This window comes from the organism of the source record quoted next, unplaced genomic scaffold (assembly GCF_019419815.1).
Source record: "Pyrus x bretschneideri cultivar Hongxiangsu unplaced genomic scaffold, Pyrus_bretschneideri_v1 Contig3, whole genome shotgun sequence".
NCBI lineage: Eukaryota > Viridiplantae > Streptophyta > Magnoliopsida > Rosales > Rosaceae > Pyrus > Pyrus x bretschneideri.
Genome location: NW_025999612.1, coordinates 8,306,727 through 8,329,564, shown reverse-complemented (window position 1 = coordinate 8,329,564; position 22,838 = coordinate 8,306,727). Strand labels below are relative to the sequence as shown.

Here is a 22,838-nt window from a genome sequence, read left to right as displayed (position 1 = left end):
AAAAGAAACGTTGTCGAGGTAGATAAAAAATTTGTGATGTAGGTAGATAATATTAATTAATCTATGATATAGGTAGACTATGAATAAAAACCTATCGTATAGATAGATAACACAAAATAATATGTGATATAAATAGACTAATGGGCAAACACATATCGTATAGGTAGATAACACAATTAATTTGAGAAAGAAAAATTTGTGATATATAGGTAGATAAAATACAATTAATCTATAACACATGTAGAATAAACAAAATATACAAATAGATTCATTACAGAAATATATAATACAGGTAGATAAACAAAGCAATGCATTTCCTATAAAGGTTGAAAAGAAAAATATGTATAATCCAAGTTCAAACTAAAAATTAGGAAGAAATTACCAGTGCGCGCATGAAACTCATATTTTCATGGCAATGTTCCCAATCAAAATGACCTAACTAGTGCTATTGTGGGAGGACTTGGTGGGGATGACAAGTAGGAAGATGCAAGATTTGATGCTACAAAACCAAAACCAAAGAGGAAGAAATCATAAAAGCTTGAAAGAAGAAGATTGAACAAGAAGGAAGGGGATCGGAGAACACATCACAAATTGTATACGGGAGTTATGGAAGAAGATATATACTTTAAAACTAACTCTACAAATAGGGGATTATTTAAAGATAAATAATCAATTATAATTAATTTCATAATACAAGTAAATCTAGAATTAAAGGATAATGTTAATAGAGGGGTAATTTTGACAGAAAAAAAATGAAAATAAAATGACGTGGACAATGAGTCATTAGACTTAAATCAATAATTAAATAAAATTGGACTATATCTAGTAATTGCTTACAAATTTGGACTTATTTCAAGTTTCCTTTAAAAAAAAATACCATTATACCGTAATACTAAGTGACTAGTCTGTTATTATTTAATTAACTAGAGAAAGAAATTTTGAGTTTGCGAACACTCAAAAGTACCGTACCACCCCATGGGGGGCGGCTTATGCAGGTACCATCCGCCTCCATTTAGGGAGCAAGCACCTGGGTAGAGAAATTGGATTAGGGTTGGTGTGAGAAAGTGGGGTAGAGTTAGTATGATAAATCAAGGAACACGTGACCCGTGCGCCAGTGTAATCTCTAATACACGGAGATTCCATTTCCCTCTTTTTACAATATTCACTGATAATTTTTACTCACTGTTAGAATCAGACTAGTCACGTGATCAAAAATATTCTGCTGAAGTTTCCTCCCAAGCTAAGATCAATTGGTTATAATTTAGAGTAAACTGACATTTGACATCTTGAATTATTACTTCAGTTGAAATTGATCTCATGAACTATTACTTCAGTAAATTATCAATTTCAACTGTAATAATAGTTCAGGTGATCAAATTGCAATTTATCTTATAATTTACTACTACGAGTACATCTCATGCACCATATTGATACGTCATGTACGCGTGTGTACAACGCTGTGTTTTGCCAAAAAGTCAGAAGTTGGAATATGTTGACCATAAAAGAGTGTTCGTATGGTCTCTCTTTCTACGGCGTTGAACTTCTTCCGTCTTCTTCCTTGCGCAATATCTGCTTCTGCGTTCCTTCCCTTTAAGTATTTTTCCTCTTGACCTCACGCATGACTCTGTGAGCAGCCACGCTTTTCCCAGCTATTAGGGGTTTAGAAAACTCACAGCAACTTCTAACCATGATCATGGAACCTGGCAATAACTTGGTCCCAAAACTGTTATATATTTGCCTGTATCGCTGTGATAATATTAACCCATTGCAATCAAATTCATTTGGGTTTTTGCTAACTTTAAGTATATATAATTAATAGTTTTGCATCGTTGCAAGTGGCTTGCAGCTCAAGTAGTTCAAAGCGTTTATCCGAGTTCCTCTTCATTCTCTTCTGATTTCGCTTGTAAATGGGAAGTCACAAAGGATACGAACGTGTTTTCAGATACTTTGACGAAGATGGTGACGGAAAGGTTTCGCCTGCGGAGCTCAGGCGCCGGCTAGGGTTAATGGGTGGAGAGCTGCTGCAGAATGAGGCGGAGGCGGCGGTGGAAATGCTGGACTCGGACGGAGACGGGTTGCTGGGTTTGGAGGATCTTGTGGGCTTAATGGAAGGAGGGGAAGAGGAGGAGAAGGTGAAGGGTTTAAGGGAGGCTTTTGAGGTGTATGATGTGGAGGGGTGTGGGTTTATTACACCCAGCAGCTTAAAGAGAATGCTGAGCAAGTTGGGTGAGTCCAAGTCCGTTGATGAGTGCAAGGTGATGATCCAACGGTTTGATTTGAATGGAGATGGGGTGATTTGCTTTGAAGAGTTCAGAATCATGATGCAGTGACAGTATGTAGTTGCAGTGCTCTTGTGTGTATACATATAGTGTATCCATTTATTGATTTATTTTATTTTATTCATATTAAAGAGAGGGAGAATGATTCAAAATTATTACAATAATTTAGGGGCTGAGGAGAAATTCGAACCTAGATGCGTGGGTAGAAACTCAACACCCTATCTATTAGGGTATTAACGATATAATAATTAAATATTGCCAGCATACTAAAAATTAACTGGTTCTGCAGTTGGGATTTGAAAAATGATTATTTCAGCCAATTTCTCTTCATTATTTTTGTTTTTAATGTTCAATAATTTTTTGTTACCAAATGATTTCTTTTCTGTTATGAATAATTAGAGTCTGAAATATATTTGTGAACAAAATTATTTATTATGACATCAGCTTTTTACAAAAATTTACTGTAATAAGTTGACGTATCTTGTAATCCATTCTATTCTATTAAGAGAAGAGGGTTTGTCAACTTTTTGCCCCATTTTCTTCTAATTTTGCCCTCACTTTTTGTCACATCCCCGCCCGAGGCGGATCACTTCCTGGGCCCGCTCCACCACCGTAGCACGATATTGTCTGCTTTGGGCTTACCATTCCCTCACGGTTTTGTTTTTGGGAACTCACACGAGAACTTCCCGATGGGTCACCCATCCTGGGAATGCTCTCGCGCGCTACTCGCTTAACTTCGGAGTTCCCATGGAACCCGAAGCCAGTGATCTCCCAAAAGGCCTCGTGCTAGGTAGGGATGGGAATATACATTTAAGGATCACTTCCCTGGGCGATGTGGGATGTCACACTTTTGAAGACCCCCAATGTTGACATGTGGAGGGTAAAATAGTAATTTTGTATCTTTTGAACTGTTTCCCCTTGTTTCCTATTTTGCCCTCATTTTTTATACACAATATTTACATAAGAAGGGCAAAATAGTAATTTTATATCGAAATATTTACATAAGATAAAAAATATGCACTTATTAAGAGAAATTGTCCCACCATCATTTTTTCTTACATGTAAGTGAAATCATGATGTTTTTTGGATAGTTTGAATGAACTAAAGCGGTTGCGCTTGAGGAGAACATGAGAGGAGGTGGGTGGTTGTTCACACACATAGAGTATGTGCTCATCTGCTAGTGTCTTTTATGAATAGAGACTTCAATTTGGTACATAACCTTCAATTTTGTGAATGTGGAGAAGAATGAGTGGATTTGTTTTAAGAATCTGTTTTAATATTTGAGAAAATTATTATTAGCATTTCAAAATAATTAATTTGTACATCTCTCTTTATTATTTTAATGAGGGAAGAGTGGAGAATGATTTTCTTGGACGTCACCAATGAACAATCAAGTTTAGTAAACAAAAGTATACTCTGTAATCGAAATCCAAGTTCTTCTATCTAATTTTTGTATTGCATTCCAAACAAATTTTAGTTAATCCTTAACAAATTAACCTAAATTCATGTAACTTGAAAATCCATATATCATCGTCGAAACATATAGGATAAGTGAATTTTTCTATCATTTAGGAGAGGTTAGGTCTTTTTTCCTTTTTTTTTTTTTTTTTTGGTTGTCTAAGAGCATCTCCAATCATGTTCTCTATTTTATAGCATAGTTTTAGCTAAACCTATATAAAAAAGAATAATAATAATAATTTAGGAGCTCTCTAAAAAACTACATAAAAAATTGATTTAGGAGCTCTCAAAAAAAGTTATACTCTAACCATACTCCTACTTTAGGAGACATTTTTTTAGTGTGCTATGAACAAAGTTCGGTACACCAAGTTTCACAATGCAAATGGTTGAATGGTTGATTTTTTTTTTTTTTTCCAACTTGTGTTATGACACTTAGTGGACCGGGCTGTGTTCTCGGCGCACTAAAATTTTTTTTCTACTTTAGAGTCTATTATGTGTCAACAATTAGCCAATAGAAAGTAACTATTTATAAAATAATATTAAAAGAATTAATATTAATAATAGAGAGTCACTAGGAGCTCATTTCTATCTCTATATTTACTAGGGACTCCAACATGAATTTTTATCCACGGAGGTGAATAGATCATGACTAAAGTTGATTTTTTTTTTTTATCATCTCAAAATTGTAGTTAGGAGCTCATTTAGGAAGCCCAATGGAGATGCACCAATAAGGCTGGCAAACCTGTAAAACTGTACGCCAATTAAAAATATTTCACTATATTTTCTTTTCCACCTTCGGTCAAAAATATAAAAACTTGTAATATTTTGACAAACGATAGATAATTTATACTAAAGTTATAATATTTTGTTGATGAGAATGTGAGAAGCCTCTTGCAACAAACAACACTTCACAACTAATCGACTTGCAACAAAATTCTTTGGATTTGAAAAGTGAGAAAATACATCTACAAAACGGGTCAATGCCAAATGCTCAAATCTACAAAGCGGGTGGAAGGCTAAATGCCCAACTTCAGAAATCAATCACACTTTTCCTGTCCGGAGGAGCAACGCAGTCCCACAAGGAACGGTACGCCTCAATATTGGAAACATCAACACCGAGGGCGGCGAGGTTACGCCCATACTCCTGACAATCGTATACGTCGACATTAATCATCTTGTATTAAGTCAATAATTTGCTAGCCCGAAAATATATATATATGGACGATGTAGGCCAGTTCTTACCTGAATGTCAAGAAAAATTTGCATGCATATCTTGTCAGTGTCCGACACATTGTGATCCGAAACATCTGAACTTGCTCCACCTCGTCTTTGTGCACCTTGCCTTATTCTCTGGAGTGAAGTCTCCGTTTTCCTAGCCTGATCGTGATAAGAGTTTAGAATTCAACAAATATGAACTGCAGAAGGTTATATATTTCAAGGGCCATTTCAGCATCTGGACACTAACCACACTGACGACGTTGGCAGCTTGCTCATTATAACGACCAGTAATCTCGGTTGCAGCATTAAGCAGCACTTCGTTGATAGTGTCCCTTGTAAGATACTGTGTAGCTCGTTCTCCTTCCAAAAATGCCTGGAAGTAGTTGCTTGTTCAGTATATAATTTATAATTTGAAGTAAAATTTAGGGTGCACATTCCGAAGATCAAAAGATGCTGCATACTTTACGAATAAAAAGTCCGTCTAAAACAACGTAAACAACAGTTATGTTTCAGTTTTAACAAGCCCATTTAGCAGTTAGCACAAGGTAAAACTGTTCCACAGAGTATCGGACACTACTCCACCTCATCTGAAAGACCCAGTTTTGCAAGATGGGACCCTAGAATATCGGACCCTAGATTATTGCTACAACTAAAACTATCAACTGAAAACAGCAGGGAAGGCAAAATAAAAGTTAAAAACATTCACTTGTCTGGGAACGGGATGAGAATTTTAGCCATAAAGAAAGAAGGCTGCATACCCTCAGGGGACGCAATACTCCTGCCACATAGGGTGAATGTCTGACAGGAAGAGGCTTATTCGTCATCCTGTATGTTGCAGTTATTCCCTTTAGCTGTGCCAACTCCTACATTTTTTCAGGAAGGTAACATCAAAACGAATATAGACTTCACAAGAGGAAATGATACACTAAGAAAATACGCTAAAGACCCAAAACAGAGCGTTAGGAAATATTTCCCACATGATATTAAAAACCGTCACGCAGCTTCACATTTTTAAAGGTGAGTGCAAACCCAAGGGGGTCCTTTTTTTTTGCATTTCATGATTAGGCCAAAATATATTCTTAATCAATCAAAACCTACCGCAGCAGATTTTTCAACTAGTGCCTCTACAATTGTGTTGATAACTTGAGGCACTAAATCATTCAATGATTTTCCTCCCTGTAACAGGCTCTGTTTTACCAGATCAAGAACATCGGCAGGACAAGAAGAAAGAAGCTTAAGTACATGCCCAAGGAAGTCACCAATAACCACCTTGTACAGCTGGTCTGTGTCATGAATAATCTGCAAAGCCAATATGTATTAGTCTGGGTTAAGATTCATTTTTCTTTTTTTAAATTAACTGATGTATATTGGTGAGATGTGGCACGATCATATTATATTAGAGAATATGTGAAGTCTTTTATAAAGTCCAAGAAGACTTTTAGCCTTATTTTACCCTCTAGCTACGCATGGACTTACTACATTTTAGACGCTATATTTTAAATAAGACATGAAGCATACATATATAAAATCGTCAGGAACAGCTGAAATAGCCCATTCACAACCAGATTTGGAGCCGGTTTGACCCATCTTACGAGCAGCCAGTCCAGATGACAACCAACTTGAGTATCTATGATACAGTCACAATATGTCGTTAGTAATAAAACTGTGGTCTAGACTATAACATAGCATCTAATCCTCAAACTGACCTTGAAAGAAGCTGCAATGATAAGCGAAGAAACTTATCAGCACAAGAAAGAACAATGACATCTTCTCTCCAACAGGATTCCAAGCACTCCAACAAAGTGACACTTTGTTTTAACGTTAAATCTGGAGAATTTCCTTGACCAGATGGTACATTATGCATAGGGAGAAGACTTGTCTCCACAAGTATAGAATCTAGAGCCCCTGCAATTTCCTGAAACCTGAGGAAATCGTAGTAATACATTAAAAGAGCAGTCCACAGCATAAAAACTCTATTCATATTTGATAAATACAGCAACCACCAAAAGTTTTGCTGAGTACCTCAAAGAGAAATAAACCCCAAGGTTCCATTGCTTCATGAAGTCAATATAAACAGCTTCTGCTCGAAATTTGGAAACAGCTGATCTGGATGGACAATAGCCTTGCATGACAATACAATGTTATAACTATGATGAACGAAATATGCACTTATACCAAGACCAATAGACTATCACTCAGCATCAATTAAACTGTAGATAAGCCACGCGAAATTTTAGAACTTAAATGACATAATGGGGAATACTAATTTATACCTTCTAGATGAGCCAAGAACTTTAGGCTTGATTTGTAATTTTTCAAAAACTCTGTTGGTCTTCCAGGAGAAAAAGCACCGGGTTTCCCCTTTTGGATCGCTGAGAGAACCTCTTTGAGGATTGAATTTGCCAAGAAGTCAAAAACGTGCAAACCAGAATTCTCTGAAAATAGAAATCCATAAAACGGTTAAGACTTTAAAATATAGAGATATAACATTCATGAATGCTTGTCCATGCTATCTATTATAACCTATAGCATGGCCTTTCTATGTTACCATGGATTGATGGTGAATTAGCCATCTGCTTTGTTAATAAAACCAAGGTGCATCTCAGAAGCATCGTATACAAATAAAACAATGAAAATAAAGCAACGAGAATCCAGATAAATGAGTTAAAGATAAATGAAATGATAACACTACAAAAAAGAGAAAGCAAAACATGGTGCATCTTGTAAAATGATGACGTAAAGGAGTAACAACTGATTTCAGTCGACATGAATACACATGATTAATCCATAAACTAGGGTGCATCATAGAACCATGGTCATTAAATAAAGTCACACCATTGAAGCAATGATGTTGTATTCCTATAGAAATGAGTTCAGATAGTTGTAATGGAAGCATGATACTGCAAAGAAGAAGCAGTGGAGTTTGGACTTTTTCAATACCTTCGAAAGAAATTTCCAACAAAAATTTGCAGTCTTTCTCAATACATGTCCTGATTTGTTTATAATCATTCTCAAGGTCATCTCCAGAGGGTCTTGTAGCTGCCCCTGATGTTCCATGTGGAATAATTTTTTGTATCAATGGAGCTACTATAGTTGTGCGAAAAAGTTCTTCGGCACCCCTAGTGTTATCAATTGCAGCATACGCACGTAAACAATTGTAAATTGCATTTGCATCTTGATGTTCCAGTCCATCTACAAAACAACGTCCCAAGCTAGCATCTAATAATAGGCTGGCACTCTGAATCCTCTTCTCCATGTTTTCAATGAAAGGCAGGTTCTGTACTGGCATAATAGAGAAAATAGATGAGCACAAAAAATGTCCAAGCCCATGGTAAAACAATTCTAAGTTTACTGATTTTTTTACCGTAGTCACTAAGAAAATATTTAATTTTAAATTATGATGAATAATAAGCAGAAATTCCTTCCACGGACAAACCAAAATTAGTACAGATGGAAAGGGGCAAGAATTCTCAAAATTTCAGGTCATCTAACATCTGAACAATTTCATCTTGCATATATAGACCCACATTTTTTCATATCTCGTCTAGATAAACAAAACAAAATTAATAGCTTCGTTCAAAAAGAAAATAAAACCATCAAATTTCAAACGCTCAGCACTTCTTGAAAGCCAAAACAACAGGTAACACATATGTGACTCATGACTACAAGCACAGTTGAAAATCGGCAAACAAGAAGTTTGAACTGAATTCTGCTAGAATTCAAACTAAAGCCACAGCTACAGATATCAAAGTCAGATGTAATAAAAAAATGATTGCGCGAGAGAGAAAAAGCAACCTGTGCATGAGCGAAATAGAACTTTAGCCGGTTCATTTCACTAGCAATTCTCTCCAAAAGCATGCTTTGAGTGTCTCTGAGATTTGTTCCATTCTCAGTATGTTGCAAGGAAGCTCCATTGCTAATAGAATTCTTCTCTGCCAAATTTACATCTCCGTTCAACCAATCAGCACTGGGCAGCTCTTTTATTAGTTTTTCAACCTGCATTCAAAGTCCGAAAACAGGAACAAAGATCAACTCAACATTGTCGTTAATCTAGACTAGTTTTCCACTCTGTTTAATCTTTTCTTATTCTTAAAACTAAAAGCTCTCAAATTGGAAATCCAGACAGTGCCAAGACATGCAATTTCAGATCGAAAAGAACACGAAATAATATGAAGGATTCCATTATGCAAAACCAAAGTAAATTCAGAATTCGGAAGCCATCAAGTTAGAAAACAAAATAAAAAATTGCACTTTTTTGGTGTGTAAAATTGGAAATTCCAATCGAACTACATTAGCAACAAATCAATCAAGCAATGAAATTTATACTTAATCCTTCAACTAAATCACTGTCACGTGCTCTAAATTACCAAAGCCAAAGCTAAATTCAGTGACGCATTACCTTAGAAACGACATGAAACGTATCAAGCAGGAGCTCCAAGACCTCTCTGGCCTCGGCCGCCTCTGATCTCTGCTTCAATCCGTTCGTCAAAGCCACGAGCGAGTTCTGCACGGAGCCTCTGAACTGCTCGATCTTCTCCCTTAGCTCAACAAGCGGGGCCCGCATACGGACGACAGCGGAGTCGACGTCGACGAGCTTGGTGCTGAGGTTGACGAAGTCGGCGTAGTCGCGGTTGATGAGGTCGATGAGCTCGTGGTTGAGGGAGGCCAGGTAGGACTGGAGCTCGGATCGGAGCGTGTCGAAGGGCACGAAGGTCCGGAGGTCGGAGATGTACGACTCGGAGTCGAACTCCGGTGAGAGGAAGAGCGCGGGCTTGAACCAGAGAGGGTGGGAGTCGAGCGGGTCCGAGAAGAGGTCCGCGGCGGATCTGTGCGGGGCTGCGATTGGATCCGCCATTGGACTTAGATTTCTCTTTTTCTCTCACTTGTTTTTCTTCTTCTGATTTCGTTACAATGTGTTTGGATGCCGAGAAAGTGCGTGGGAAAATCGGAATCGAGGAGGTGGTTATGTTGGAGTGTTAGAAAATGCAGACGACAGGTTTACCGGGGCGGGTTTTTAACGGCTGGCCACTTTGCGGATCTGGATTACTTATTTTTTACTGGGTTAATCTTTTTATTTGTACGGACTGTAAATGTTAATGAAAAAGAAACTCTTTCTTTTGGGTCGAAATTGTAAGCATGGGCTTTTATTGTGCTCCGGTAAATTGGTGGCATAAGCCCAATTAAGACTAATCACAAGATGGGGTCCATGGCCGTCTAGTCAGTGACATGTTTATTTATTTGTAACCGAAAACAAAATAAAAAAAGAAAAACTAACGAAAAGTTAAAAAAAACTTACCTTTTAACGAAAAGCCTTTTTTAAAGTATGATGAATAGTACCAGGAAAAGATATAAATGTGGTTTTTCGTTAAAAATGAACAGTACCTGAAGTGTTTTGTTAAACATCTCAATAAAAAATAATCCACTATCAATAAAAGTGATCCCTCAGATTGTCCACTATCAATCATTTTGATTATTTCATGAGAAATCTTCGTTAAATTAAGGTATGTTTGTCTAATCCACCTCTCCTCTTGAACTAGTGGTTACTTTAGTTTAACGAAATTTTTTCATAAAATGACCAAAATAATTGATGGAGGATAATCATAAGGACCATTTTTGTCGATTTTAAATCTCAATGACCAAAGTAAGGAGGATAATCATAGGAAACATTTTAGCTAAAAAGCCTCAAAAATATGATTACGACTATGGATTCCATGCAATTGGGAATGCACATAATATTACGAACTCAACTCTTGATTTTGGAGGAATTAGACTTTGATGGAATGCCACAGAGTCCAAAATGAGTCAAATTTTTATCTAGAATACAATATTTCTAAAATTTCATGCATGTCCAATCTGGCATGGCACGTGAAGTATCATCCCTACCACAATCCCAAATGATTCAATAAAACGCTTCAACAAAAAACCAAAAAACCTCATCAATTTAATTCCTCTACACCCGCTTGCAAATTAATAGACGTACCATCAAAGTTATTCTGAGATTACTTAGGAATTTTTTTGGACATCCGGCATCACATTCACATACACAAGGATATTGCGTGGCTACTTCTCTCGGAGCAATTTCTCCTCCATCAAATCACCATTTAACATATGCATAAATGCCTCATCAGAGACATAAACTGAACATTCTCTTAGTGATGGTACTTGTTGCTGCTTGCAGTATCAAGTCCAACTTCGACCATTCCACCGGTCGCCGGTTGATTTCCCCACCACGGTTGCCGGTCGATTTCCGCACCACAGTTCGGTTACCGACCCAATTCCAGCCATTATGGACAACAAAACTTCACTCATGTGAATTAACTTTTCCCTCTTATCTTTAAAAATCACTTCAGATACGTGTCAATTTGTAACATGCGGTTAAAGAGCGTAATACCCTTGATTGGAACCAAGCAGAGCCCGAATCGTGTGTTGAACTACTACTACAGGCAAGTAGGAATCATTACTTGCAAAGGAAGAAACAAGCAAGGGGTTTGATTAATGAAAAATTAAATTAATCAAGCACCAGTTAATCATCACCCCGCATCACTTCACAAACCGGCATCAATCCAACAATGTTCGACATTAAAAGTTACGAGAAACCGAAGGAAAATAATGCAGTAAAGTATTACAACTAATGCGAGACCAGAAAAAAACTGCGGAAAATGTCAATGGTTCCTAACTGCTTATTGTTCAATTCCGACAAGCGCAATCAAAATGACTATATGCACATATCGCCATTCCGTCTTTGCCTCTGTTTTCTCTACTGTCACCACAATAACTGGGGTTAACAGACATGTTCTACACGCCGACAGAAAGAGGATGGGGAACGAAACACAAGTGGTGAAGCCAAAGCCACTTCTCTTTAGATGGCTTTCGCTTCCCTTGTACTCGCCACCATCGAACTAAGGGGACAATAAAGCAGCTTAAAAAACTGAATTTCATTTTACAGGAAATGATCGTCTACAGAGCCGTAACTAAGATGGAGGCAAAACTTACATCAGGCTCTAGGAGAACTGCAGAAATTTATGGGACGGAAAATTGTAAACGAAAATAAAAAATTAATAAGGAGAAAAAACCCTTTTTGTACAGCAGAAGCCTTCACATGAAGTAGCTTAGTGCCTTCTTTCTTCTTGAACCCCCTTCGCCGTATAGTTCGTTCCACTGTAAAAGCTCAGTCATGTTCACAGACTCCGATGAAACACTGGCACATACCTATTTCCACAAAACAAGTACAGAAAATAAAAGCACAATAATGTGAAGGAAGAGATAGGGAAGAGAAAGAAGGTATGACAATGGTATTCGATATGTATCTTACCCGTTCGTGAGCATCTTTGAAGTCGTGCATGTTCAGAGGCCGTATATCAGCACTGCCACTCAAAGCTGGAGCGGGTCTACCTTCTGCTACAGCTACAGCATGCTCCTGTCATCAGTAGAACATATCAGATCATACCTTCTCTAGAAATCAACTGGCTTGCTCGACCCCAAAATACAATAAGCCAACAGAGTAATGATAATGGAGCAACAGCGGATGGGCAGTCTCCTTTGGAGGAACCCACGTGTCTTCCTAGACTCCCAAGAACAATTGAAATTCAGTAACTCTCATTTTTGTCATTAAAAATGATGATGTCCTTTTTACCCCCGTATCCCTTCTCTCTCTGATATATCAAGATCCACAGATGCTCAACTCCTCTCTCCTCTCCTCAGCATGTCCGTTCACCTCCCTTATACCCAGAATTTATAAAATTGTTTGACAAATCAATTAAATAAGCAATGTGATTTAAACCAGGTTTGCTATTGACAGAGCCACAGCCATGGGAAGGGACCATATCTGTCACCGGCAGACATGCAAGGCCCAAAAAAATAAGTTCCATGACTTACCCCTGGTTTTAAGGGGCTTTTGGAACTTGAATTCGGAAATGAACGAACAGAATGAAAATCAAAATTAGTTGATTTTGCCAAAGTAGAATATGAAAATGATATTAACATAAAATAAAATTGTGGGCTGTCTTTACAAAAACAATGTAGAGAAGTCTCCTTGTTTTGTTTTGTTTTTGGTCTTCGCTGTGGAAAATCAGTTCTTTGTTCTTGAGAGGAGACAAAAGAGATGACGGTCAATAGAGAATAAAAAAGCGAAAATGAGATAAACGATGACGTCTAATGCTGGGGAGTAGAGGGGCTAAAACTGGAAAGAAGAGAGTTGGAAATTTCAGATTTTCTTGGAAGCACACGTCAATTGATCCAAAGTGAGAGTACCCGTAGACACTTCGAGTGACTGCCACTCAAAAAAAACAAAGAAAACGTGGACAAATCTAATGCCATAAGAAAGCCCAATACAAACCTTTTTTTCCTTCTCCAAAATCTCTTTAATTGGACAATGTGCAGAAGTTACACAAAGATTCTGCAATATAATAACAATTATTGATATAGATATTAATGAAACCATCAACTACTAATATAAATAATATCAAATTAATTACCTTGAGGTCACTTCCAGAATACCCATCCGTCATGCTCGCAATAGCATCAAAATCAATAGTGGGAGACAAGTCCTCTTTTGCCAGTATGACTTTCAATATTTTTGCTCTATTCGGAGCATCTGGCAAATTTACCATCAGCCTGCAGAAGGATGATTTAAAGCATAAACAACTTGACCTCATGTAATAAAAAAAGAAGGCAAGAAATGTATGGGTTGATGGGTGCATAAACACAACAAGTGTTTCATATATAAGGTGCTATTGTTTCAATTTAGACATATATTTACCTGCGTGGCAGTCTTCGAATTACAGCCTCATCAAGGTCAAAAGGCCTATTTGTGGCTGCCAGTACAAGAACTCGCTCTGTTTCTTTTGTTCGTAAACCATCCCAATTTACCATAAATTCATTCTTCATCTTACGCATTGCCTCATGCTCCCCTGGATTTTCCCGTCGGCCCAACATACTGTCCACCTAGTACAAGCACAAATAATGTTAGAATTCAGTTGAAAGAAATAACCCAAAATAAGTAAATCCCCTAAGAATTAAAAGAACCTTACTTCATCTACGAATACAACACTAGGCGCAATTTTACTGGCCAGCGAGAAAACAGCTTTCACGTATTTCTCACCCTCACCAAACCACTGCACCGAAGAAGACATTGCTTAAACTTGTGAAATGAAATCACTTCCAAAATAGACCATAGTCAAACAATCTAAATTGCGAACCTTAGACGTGATGCTCGACATGGATATGTTGATAAAGTTTGCACCAGCTTCCGTAGCCACAGCCTTCGCAAGCATTGTCTTGCCTGTTCCAGGGGGACCAAATAAAAGGATACCCTTGCAAGGCTGCATAGAGAGGACATATAATCACAGTCATATACACCAACCATATTACTAGACTACTATAATTTGATCATGTGGCAACTTAGTACTGAAAAATAAAAAAGTTCATAGACGATAACCAGAACTATATAATCAACATTAAAACTCACATGCATACACAAGCCATACAATTTTCAAAGCAATCAAATCAAAGAAGCATATATCTCTCAATGCAGACAAAACATTAAACCTTGGTTAATTGCCCCTTGCAGAAAAGCTCAGGCCTTTGTAAAGGAAGCATCACCAACTCCTTCAATGTATCCTTCACATTCTCAAGGGCTCCAATATCATCAAACGTAACTCCAATGTCACTAGGTGGAATAACATCAGCTAACAGCCTTTTCTCAAATTCATTTTCTGTTACAACATCCTGATTCAACCAAGAACAAACACTAGGAAGATTAACATAGAATTTTACCTTGCAGGAAGAAAGAAGAGCAATTTGAGATCTTGGGATAACTCCAGTCAGAGAAAAGATTATGGTCATAAAAGTTGTTGGAAACACAAAAGTCAAGCCAGCTACCTTAAGTGACTTCTTCAAACTCTTCGTTTCATTCTGGAGAGCCTGTAAAATTTCAAGTCCATACTGGATGCTGCCAGAATTGCAACATGGCATTACAACTGTGTAATATCCAACCAATAACTGATATTTCAGCTAACAATTATTCAGGAAGATGGCAATAATTAAGCTGTCAATTACCTCTCCGCAGATAGAACAACTTTTGTTTCTGGATCAGCTTCAGGATTCTGCATTAAATGATGGTTTAGAGCCCATCCAACTACCTTGTCTGAACCTGCAACAGATGAGATAATACATAAGTCACAGAAGATACCAGAAACAATACAGAACCATAAGCAACTAATGACATCTTAATGTATCATAAAAAGAGCATACTTTCGTTGGTAAGTGTTTGATCCTTGATGCATAGTGTTTCAAGTCCTTCACACTCTAGTCCACATCGACCCAGAACCTAGATATAGAAAAATACACCTTGATTATCATATTGAAACTCATTAGCTGTAATTATACACTTACATGAGCAAAATACAAAAAAACTAAAGACATTATGGAAATTCAGTTGTCAAAGTTTTCACTTCTCCCTTGTATAGATAAAGCCAATTGTTCAATTCATGTCAACTTTATAGAAGCTCTTCATAGCATTTTAACAGATTTAGCAAAGAAGTGATGGACCACTAGTCATAAATGACATTAAATGTCCAAGGATATACAACCAAAGTACAAATATAAAATACCACAACAGAATTGAACAACAAATTTGTTTGGTATGTCCACAAGATCCATCCACCGTGAAGAGTCGGGCATCTAAATAACTATGAAAACTTCAGCACTAACAGTATAGTTGTCAGATCTCAGGTAATTGCATTTAGACTCATATGTAAGCCAGGTTCAGCCACACTTGACCAGTAACCAAAACCATTCAGCTAAAGGACAAATAAGATTTAGAAAAGCCACCCTTACAATAGATTTGACTACTTAAAACTTTCTGTCTTGAATTATATTGTTTTGGATGAACCGTTCCAGGTACCAGTAAGGTTGGCACAAGATATATGAGGATGCCAGCCCAAACTCCTGGTACACGTGTCCAGAAAAGGGAATAGACAGAAAACTGTCCGAGAATTCACATTCTAAACTCCATAACAATGATTTCAATATCATCATATGATTTCTTCAAGCTAGAAAAAGATAAAACAACTGAATTCCCAAACTAGCACAAAAATGGACCTAACTACACAGTGTCCAAGGCTATCTCCGTATATATGATAAGAAACAGCCATGAAAAAAAAACTCACAGTGCGCAAGAGATTCAAGTTTCCCTTCATTTTTAGGGTTTCAACATCTCGATCCAATTGTTGCTTCCACGAGACAAGAAGTGCTTCATCCTGCAATGCCATAACATAATAAGGAAAGCCCCACAAAGAGGAAACAAAAGAAACCTATATGAAACAGGAAGCAATATACAAACCTGCGGCATATGAATGGTAACTTTATTGGGAAAGAGTTTAGACAGAAGTTTTGTCGCCTTCGGAACTTCTTTCCCTCTCTCATGTAGTCTTCCAAAACTATCCTGTAATCACAAACAATCCACACTCAGAAAAGCAAAAGGCCACCATCCAGAAATACCAAAAATTTATGGCAGAGATAATTCAACCAAGCTGCTATGCAAAAGATTAAAAGAAAGGGAAAAAATGAAAGACACAAGCAAATATACATGTTAGAGGTACATGAACATTACCGGGAAAGCCAAGTCAAGAAGAGCAGTTTGATTGCTGCCAAACTTTGTGAAAAGCAAACCACCAGGGTGCGACTGCAAGAATGGATGAAGTTCAAAGAGGAAGCAAAATAAGCACTCAATTTTAAGCGCATCATACTTGACTTCATACAGTGTGTTCTTTATACAGGATTCCCCTGCTTTTTGACAATTTAACTGCCACCAGTTTGTACCACCTAAACCACATACCATGGTTACACCTAATGCCATTGAGTTAATCCTTATATGGTTATCAGTTGTGTTACTTTAAATCTAATACTGGCCCAAAACAGTGGGCATCAGCAGGGGAGAGAGTATCTAGAGTGGCTGAGAAATGGTAGAAACATGTTGTGGAAAGCATTGTCTAAAACGTAAGGATGGTTTTGTACATCATCAAAGAATTTTGACAGCAGTTCTAAAGAGTATTTAGACTTGTACAGAAATCTAGCATCTAAATACTCATTTCTTCTCCATGATCACTGGATCACTATCTTTCACAGATTAATACATGAATATTATGGTATGGCATTAACATGTAGGCTTTGACATTTCAAGTTCCTTTACGATGTTCCATTTTTTCGTTTCAAGTAAGCTATAAGATATACTACATGACATCAACATCATCTTCTGGTGATATAGGATTAAAGAACAAATTACACACACAATATATGCAGAAACCAGCATAAATATTACCTTCTCCTTGCGACTGTCAGTTTGAGTGTGAGAACCAATTACAACCACATTATCTGGAAGCTTATCAAGTCTCGCTCTGAATGTGGAAAATGAATCAGAATTTCCTACCAGGGACTTCTCAGCATCTTTCATGAACAAAATGAAAGGTGAACTTCTGCTCTCACTTATTACAGCCTTAAAGAGAAGATAAAAACTCATAAGGAGATGATACAGTTAAACCAAAAGAAAGAAAAGGAAAATCAGTCTATGGAAGATATGCCACCTCAAACAATGTGTTGATAAGTAACTTGTCCAAATCTTCTGCGCCCGTGGTTTCCAATCGAAGATCAGAGACTACAAATAAAGAGGATAAGCAAGGTTTTGCATATATAAGTGTGTGTAGACTTAAAGAAGACAAAAAACTGTCTAAGACTGCAAAAACATACCATTGCAGAAGTATCCATTGCCTTTACACAGACCCCCAAGATCAACACCATCAGGTATTGGTTTATCAAACTTTACGCCGACTTTTGACAAAGGATTGTCCTCAAAAAGCAGCACAACCTCTCCACGCATTCCAATCACTGGGCCCCTGCATAACGAGTGATATAGATATGTACCAGCATGAGTGCTATATAATAGGTGGACCACGTTTATTATAGGGACAACCAAAGTTTAGACTCTGCTAACATGAAACATTATTATACCCAAATGTAACTGATGAACTCGGTAAATGTATGTTAGAAGCTTACATAATTATGTTGACAAGAAACAACGATATCAGTAATACATTACGAATTTACATTCCACTATTCTTAACAGTAAATATTTCAATAAAGTATTAACCAACTGATATAGGAGAAAACCAATATCCCAACAAACAAAACCGAAAACTCATTATACGCTACAAATTTTATGAACCTCCTGTCGTTTCCTGGGAGCTGCCTAAAATTTATATGCTACAACAGGATACAGACCAAACGATTTCAAAACTGCCTAGATTAGATTAATAAAACAGGTAGATGAATGTACTCTTAATCAAAATTGTGTGTTATACAGCTCAAACTCAAACATTACATCAGTACAAGAGGAAACTTATAGATACAGGAATCCAGTTCAATTCTAATTACACATACCAGAAGACAAATAATATCAGTAAATGAGGCACTCAATTAAATTAAAGAATAAAACATAACCCAAGTGCACTGTTTGCAAGAATTATACCGTAAAGAAGATGATGTAGCATATAAGGCACCTGAAGCAATAAATCTTACTCTGTCACCTGCACATTGTAGTTCTTAGGAATCTTGCCATATTATGTACAAATAAATTTAAATAAATTTTAGAACGAAATTTAAAAAAATAAAAAAATAAAGAAAAAAAACTTTTAAATTGAAAAAGAGCAGCTGAAAGTCCTGCAAAGTGGCAAACCTATTTTAAACAAGTAATTTCTCGATGCCCCCGAGGAAGAGGGGAGGGTGTCATTCTCCATCTTTGGTTGGGATTCCAGGTCATTCAGTGCATTTGAAGATCCCGGTGCCTCTGTTTCAGAAGCAGAAAGATCAGTGTTCTTGGCCAAGTCTGGGAGTGCGGGACTTTGTTTGGTCAAGCTGCAGAGTTTTTCTGCACTCAATCCATCCCTGAGCAGCTCAGCTTCCTTTGATGATAAACCCTATTGAACATGTGTTATTGATAATTCCCACTAATTAGCTAGGGAATGTATACTAAAAAATACAAGTTAAAAATAGAATATTGATAAGACAAAAGCAAAAGTTTTAACTTTATACGCCATGGACCAAAAACAAAATGATTAAATTGATTCCATATCACAAGAAGAAGTTGAGTGAACGTCAAGGAGGTTTTGTTTTTCTTACACCCAAAAAAGAGTGGCTATCAAATATGAGCAACTTAGCCCCAAAATACTGCGCAAGAGCCTTTGCCAACATCTCCTGATATATCTCAGACCCTAGAAAAGGCATTCAGAAACAAACATTCTCAATTGTGGGAACGAAACCTATGTATCATAAATGCCTTATTTTAAATTTAATTTGTTGTATCCATACCTGAAGGACCAGAGAGCAAAATGCGAGGGTTCACAGCTGTAAGCTCTGAGGTATACTTCACATGCTCTTTATGTTTCAAGTGGATAAATGAGGCTGCAATCAACACTTTCTTCGTATTCTCACTGAAACAAGAGAACAACATGAACTCAATGACAAGTGCATCTTGAATTTAACAATCACAAAGTGTATTAATCAATACCAAAGAAAAGACATGTCAGAATAATAACTACATCACTTAGAAGTATTATTTTCAGAATCACCAAAACCACTAATGAGAATCATACACACTGAAGCAAATATGTACAAATAAAAGCCTGACTAAAGAGTCAACCAAAAAAATGGGTTCACAATTTGCAGTGTCAACCAAAAAAAATTGACAAAGAAACGACCCAAAAAATTCAATATGATCCACTTAGCTGATTCACATCCCTACAAATCTCTCCAAGTATAAGAGAGGTTAGAGGGTTATATGTCAGTAGATGATAAAAGAAATAATTAGGAACAGAGAGCAAAGTACAGCAGAAAGAGAAAGGTCATGATTCACATATTCACATCTAGAATCTAATTTATAGATGAAAAGATAAATGGGGATGAAGATCTAACAGAGTACAAAATTATAATTGTTCATTCAGAAGAACAAAAGAAACGATTCATTGGTTGGGCTACAATACTTGCAACAACACTGTGGTCAAAAAAGCACATATTGTATACATCAAACTAATAAATGTCAAAAAAGTGCATATTATACCACCATTCTAATTAATAAACAAACACGTCTTATCATCAAAAGAAAAAAGTAATACCTCAAATAGTATGGGAAGTTATCAAAGGAGACATCTATGCTTTTGCCATCAAGAATTCCTGCATGAAGGCCTTCTTTAAATGCAACACACCGGAGAGACATGCCTGATGTTGATGCTGATTGCAAATCCCTCGTCCACTCGTTTCTTTCTTCCAATACCTGTTTACAGATACCTTTGCTCAATTTTAGTTTATAACTAGGTGATCGAGCTAACATCCTCAATAAAGGCCTTAGCAAATCATTCATCCCAGAAAGTTTTACATTGCCTGCCTCTATGCTAGAATCGGGGTTGCAGTCTGGAGTGAGATTCTTGTCTATTGCTCCAATATCTTCAGCCTTGTCAGTCTCTCTATTTGGAGTTGAGCTGCTTTCTAGACCATCAAGCTCAATTTCTGTATCATCTTGAATGACAGACTGAGCTGGTACCTCAGCACCGGGGTGAACTTTACTGGTGGTCTGAGCTGCGGACTTCCATCGCGATTGTTCTGCCCTCGTGCTAAGAGAAGCCAATATGGAAGCCCCAGCCACAGCTGAAGGATCTCCTGCCCTCCTTTCAAGATGCAAAAATTTTCCAATACTGCCTTGAACCTCTGCACCCTTAACTGCAGCCTCAGTCAGCAGTAGCTGAAAAATCTATGGTGATAAAAGTTAAGAAAATATCCATATGGACACAAATATATACGGGCCTAGACAGTTATACAAGTGACGCAAGTCCTATGCAGAAGTTAAGTTTAGAATATAAAAAAAGGGAATAGATAAGTAAACAACCCAGGAAAGAGAAGGATACATAAGCATGGTTGCCCATTGAACCAAAGACAACTTCGTCACCCGGGCTAAGCATGCAACTGTTGCCTCTCTTGACATTTGTCCCATTTACTTGCACTGATCCCTTGCTTCCCATACTTTCAAGAACTGCTACAGCACTGCCCTCACGCTGATCAGAAACAATAAGAGGTCAAGTACAAATTTTAATGAAGCCAAAAAATAAAAACGAATGACACCCAAGTAGGTCACTCCATATCTCAGTTCCACAAAAATAGTCAGACCACAGCTTAGTAACGGTAATGAAAGCTTTCCGCCGTCTGCGTCCGGAGGCACGCACCAAAGTACCAACAGAATATTATAAGCAGGGTTCTCAAAGAATACCTGTGTGCGCTTGATCTTGCACAGAGGCCCATTAATGGTATGATCCTTCAGAACAAAATTGCACTGTCTGCTTGCACCAATTGTGAATGTTATTGCACTAACAGAAATATTTACATTCTGCAGTTGAAAACAAATGGGGTTAATATGCGCAACATGAAAAAGCCGAAGCAAAACACCAAAGAGTAGTTCAGTCGAAAATCACACAACAAGCTCAATTATTCAACTTTATAATATAATTAAAAAATATAAGCAAGAATTACCAGTGCAGACTGTGACAAAAGCTTGCACCAAGGCGTATCGATACTCAGGTTCTGCTTCTGATAGAAACTCCAGGAACTCCTCGGTTGCTTTTCCACCACCGGCGAAGACCCTTCATAAACCACCAAACCAACATCTCCAAGACTTCAAATTTCAACCAAAACCCAAACCCCACAACCCAAATTCAAGAAAAACAGCAGCCAAAACCCAAAATTCACAAACTAGAACCACGAACACAGAAATGCAAAGTCGGCGCGCCAAGAACCTACCTTCGGCGATCGGTGTCGTCACCGCCACAGCTGGCGCAGCAGCTTCGGTCTTTCCAGAAGGCACGCCGTCTCCGGCGACCGGCGCATCTTCGGGACCACATTCTGCGGGATCGGCAGCCGCCGCCGGCGGAAGCGTGCACAGCTCCTTCGAATTCTCCACCCCAGGAGTCGCTTTCTCCGAAGCACTACCGTTATCCGCCTGCGAAATCAAGCCCAATCAAAACCCTAAATCTCACAATTCACCACCACCCCCCAAAAACCCAATCTTTGACCCTCGCCAGTAAAAACCAAAGAAATGGACAAAAAATTAAATAACAAAAATCCGATTTTTTCAACGACAAAGAACCTTCGGTCGTTTCGGCGACGGTGGCTTGTCCTCGGAAGACGACGATCGTTTGCTGTTGTTCCCGGAGAGGGATCCACTTCGCCTCGTTGAAACCATGGCTCTCTCTCTCTTCGTTTCCTTATTCTCTGCTGGAAATGCTACTATGAGAGAGAAACAAACACTGAGAAAAAAGAAAGAGAGAGATTTTAATTATTTTTATGGGTTTTTTTTTTTTTTTACATTTATATTTTTCTGTTTTTTTTTTAAATGATAAAATAATAATATATTTTTATCCTCCTTCTGCTCGGTTGGCGCATGGAAGATTGATGTCCCCAAGTTGGATTTTATAGGGGGCGACGACGGCGCAGGTTAGCAGCGGTGCGACGACTGACATGCGGCGCAGGTTAGTGGTTCCTGTATGGTTATTGCAAAGATGCGCCGGGGGAAGACTCGAGGTCAAGGGGAATTTCAATGGGGTTTTGTTTCTTGAATCTGATGGGGTTTGTTTGTCTTGGTGGCAGAGAGAAGGTTTTATATGAGAGCACTCATGCAAGTGGGTCCTTGGATGTTTTGGGCAAAGTTTGATTCAATGGAAAGTGAGATTTTGGGTTGATTGCATTGCTTAATAAGATTGGATTTTTTACTATCTTTAAGCGGATAATGTTACGTGTTTATCACGCGTTCAGTTAACATTTAAGTATATAAATTGAGAGTAGCAACGT

At 37.7% G+C, this 22,838-nt stretch overlaps 3 protein-coding genes across 5 annotated transcripts; 1 reads left to right on the top strand and 2 right to left on the bottom strand.

Moving 5' to 3' along the window:
• Positions 1 to 1,737: 1,737 nt before the first annotated feature.
• LOC103964070 (putative calcium-binding protein CML19) lies at positions 1,738 to 2,414 on the top strand. The gene has a single exon (XM_009376959.3). The coding sequence runs from the start codon at positions 1,908 to 1,910 to the stop codon at positions 2,328 to 2,330; it is 423 nt and encodes a 140-aa protein (XP_009375234.1). The 5' UTR covers positions 1,738 to 1,907; the 3' UTR covers positions 2,331 to 2,414.
• Positions 2,415 to 4,560: 2,146 nt separating this feature from the next.
• On the bottom strand, positions 4,561 to 9,815 carry LOC103938242 (conserved oligomeric Golgi complex subunit 2). Its single transcript, XM_048589795.1, has 12 exons — positions 9,355 to 9,815; positions 8,751 to 8,951; positions 7,896 to 8,232; positions 7,229 to 7,390; positions 6,978 to 7,077; positions 6,662 to 6,877; positions 6,474 to 6,582; positions 6,054 to 6,254; positions 5,714 to 5,818; positions 5,203 to 5,328; positions 4,980 to 5,114; positions 4,561 to 4,881 (listed from the first exon to the last, which is right to left on the bottom strand). The coding sequence occupies exons 1-12, from the start codon at positions 9,808 to 9,810 to the stop codon at positions 4,768 to 4,770; spliced, it is 2,262 nt and encodes a 753-aa protein (XP_048445752.1). The 5' UTR covers positions 9,811 to 9,815; the 3' UTR covers positions 4,561 to 4,767.
• A 1,791-nt stretch (positions 9,816 to 11,606) lies between these two features.
• LOC103964067 lies at positions 11,607 to 22,587 on the bottom strand. 3 transcript variants are annotated; one of them, XM_009376956.3, is made up of 28 exons: positions 22,138 to 22,586; positions 21,792 to 21,990; positions 21,525 to 21,634; positions 21,265 to 21,381; positions 20,906 to 21,052; positions 20,380 to 20,751; positions 20,120 to 20,277; positions 19,317 to 19,438; positions 19,128 to 19,219; positions 18,685 to 18,925; positions 18,478 to 18,535; positions 17,700 to 17,845; positions 17,537 to 17,607; positions 17,275 to 17,448; positions 16,567 to 16,638; positions 16,297 to 16,398; positions 16,124 to 16,213; positions 15,207 to 15,282; positions 15,012 to 15,105; positions 14,835 to 14,904; positions 14,502 to 14,681; positions 14,153 to 14,275; positions 13,985 to 14,068; positions 13,714 to 13,898; positions 13,430 to 13,568; positions 13,291 to 13,350; positions 12,268 to 12,372; positions 11,607 to 12,164 (listed from the first exon to the last, which is right to left on the bottom strand). In XM_009376956.3, the coding sequence occupies exons 1-28, from the start codon at positions 22,231 to 22,233 to the stop codon at positions 12,051 to 12,053; spliced, it is 3,597 nt and encodes a 1,198-aa protein (XP_009375231.2). In that variant the 5' UTR covers positions 22,234 to 22,586; the 3' UTR covers positions 11,607 to 12,050. The 3 variants fall into 3 exon arrangements, with proteins under 3 accessions (XP_009375231.2, XP_009375232.2, XP_009375230.2); XM_009376957.3 differs by having other exon boundaries at positions 20,389 to 20,751; XM_009376955.3 differs by having other exon boundaries at positions 20,120 to 20,751; positions 22,138 to 22,587.
• Positions 22,588 to 22,838: the final 251 nt, after the last annotated feature.

What these genes read in the sequence shown, in the direction of transcription:
- LOC103964070 (XM_009376959.3), top strand. Translation starts at nt 1,908, where the DNA reads ATGGGAAGTCACAAAGGATACGAACGTGTTTTCAGATACTTTGACGAA.
- LOC103938242 (XM_048589795.1), bottom strand. Translation starts at nt 9,810, where the DNA reads ATGGCGGATCCAATCGCAGCCCCGCACAGATCCGCCGCGGACCTCTTC. An exon ending in GTTCTTGGCTCATCTAGAAG is followed by an intron (nt 7,078 to 7,228) that starts GTATAAATTAGT and finishes TTGTCATGCAAG; the next exon opens with GCTATTGTCCATCCAGATCA. An exon ending in GGGGTTTATTTCTCTTTGAG is followed by an intron (nt 6,878 to 6,977) that starts GTACTCAGCAAA and finishes CGATTTCCTCAG; the next exon opens with GTTTCAGGAAATTGCAGGGG.
- LOC103964067 (XM_009376955.3), bottom strand. Translation starts at nt 22,233, where the DNA reads ATGGTTTCAACGAGGCGAAGTGGATCCCTCTCCGGGAACAACAGCAAA. An exon ending in CAATGGATACTTCTGCAATG is followed by an intron (nt 17,608 to 17,699) that starts GTATGTTTTTGC and finishes CTTTATTTGTAG; the next exon opens with TCTCTGATCTTCGATTGGAA. An exon ending in TTACCATTCATATGCCGCAG is followed by an intron (nt 16,214 to 16,296) that starts GTTTGTATATTG and finishes ATGGCATTGCAG; the next exon opens with GATGAAGCACTTCTTGTCTC.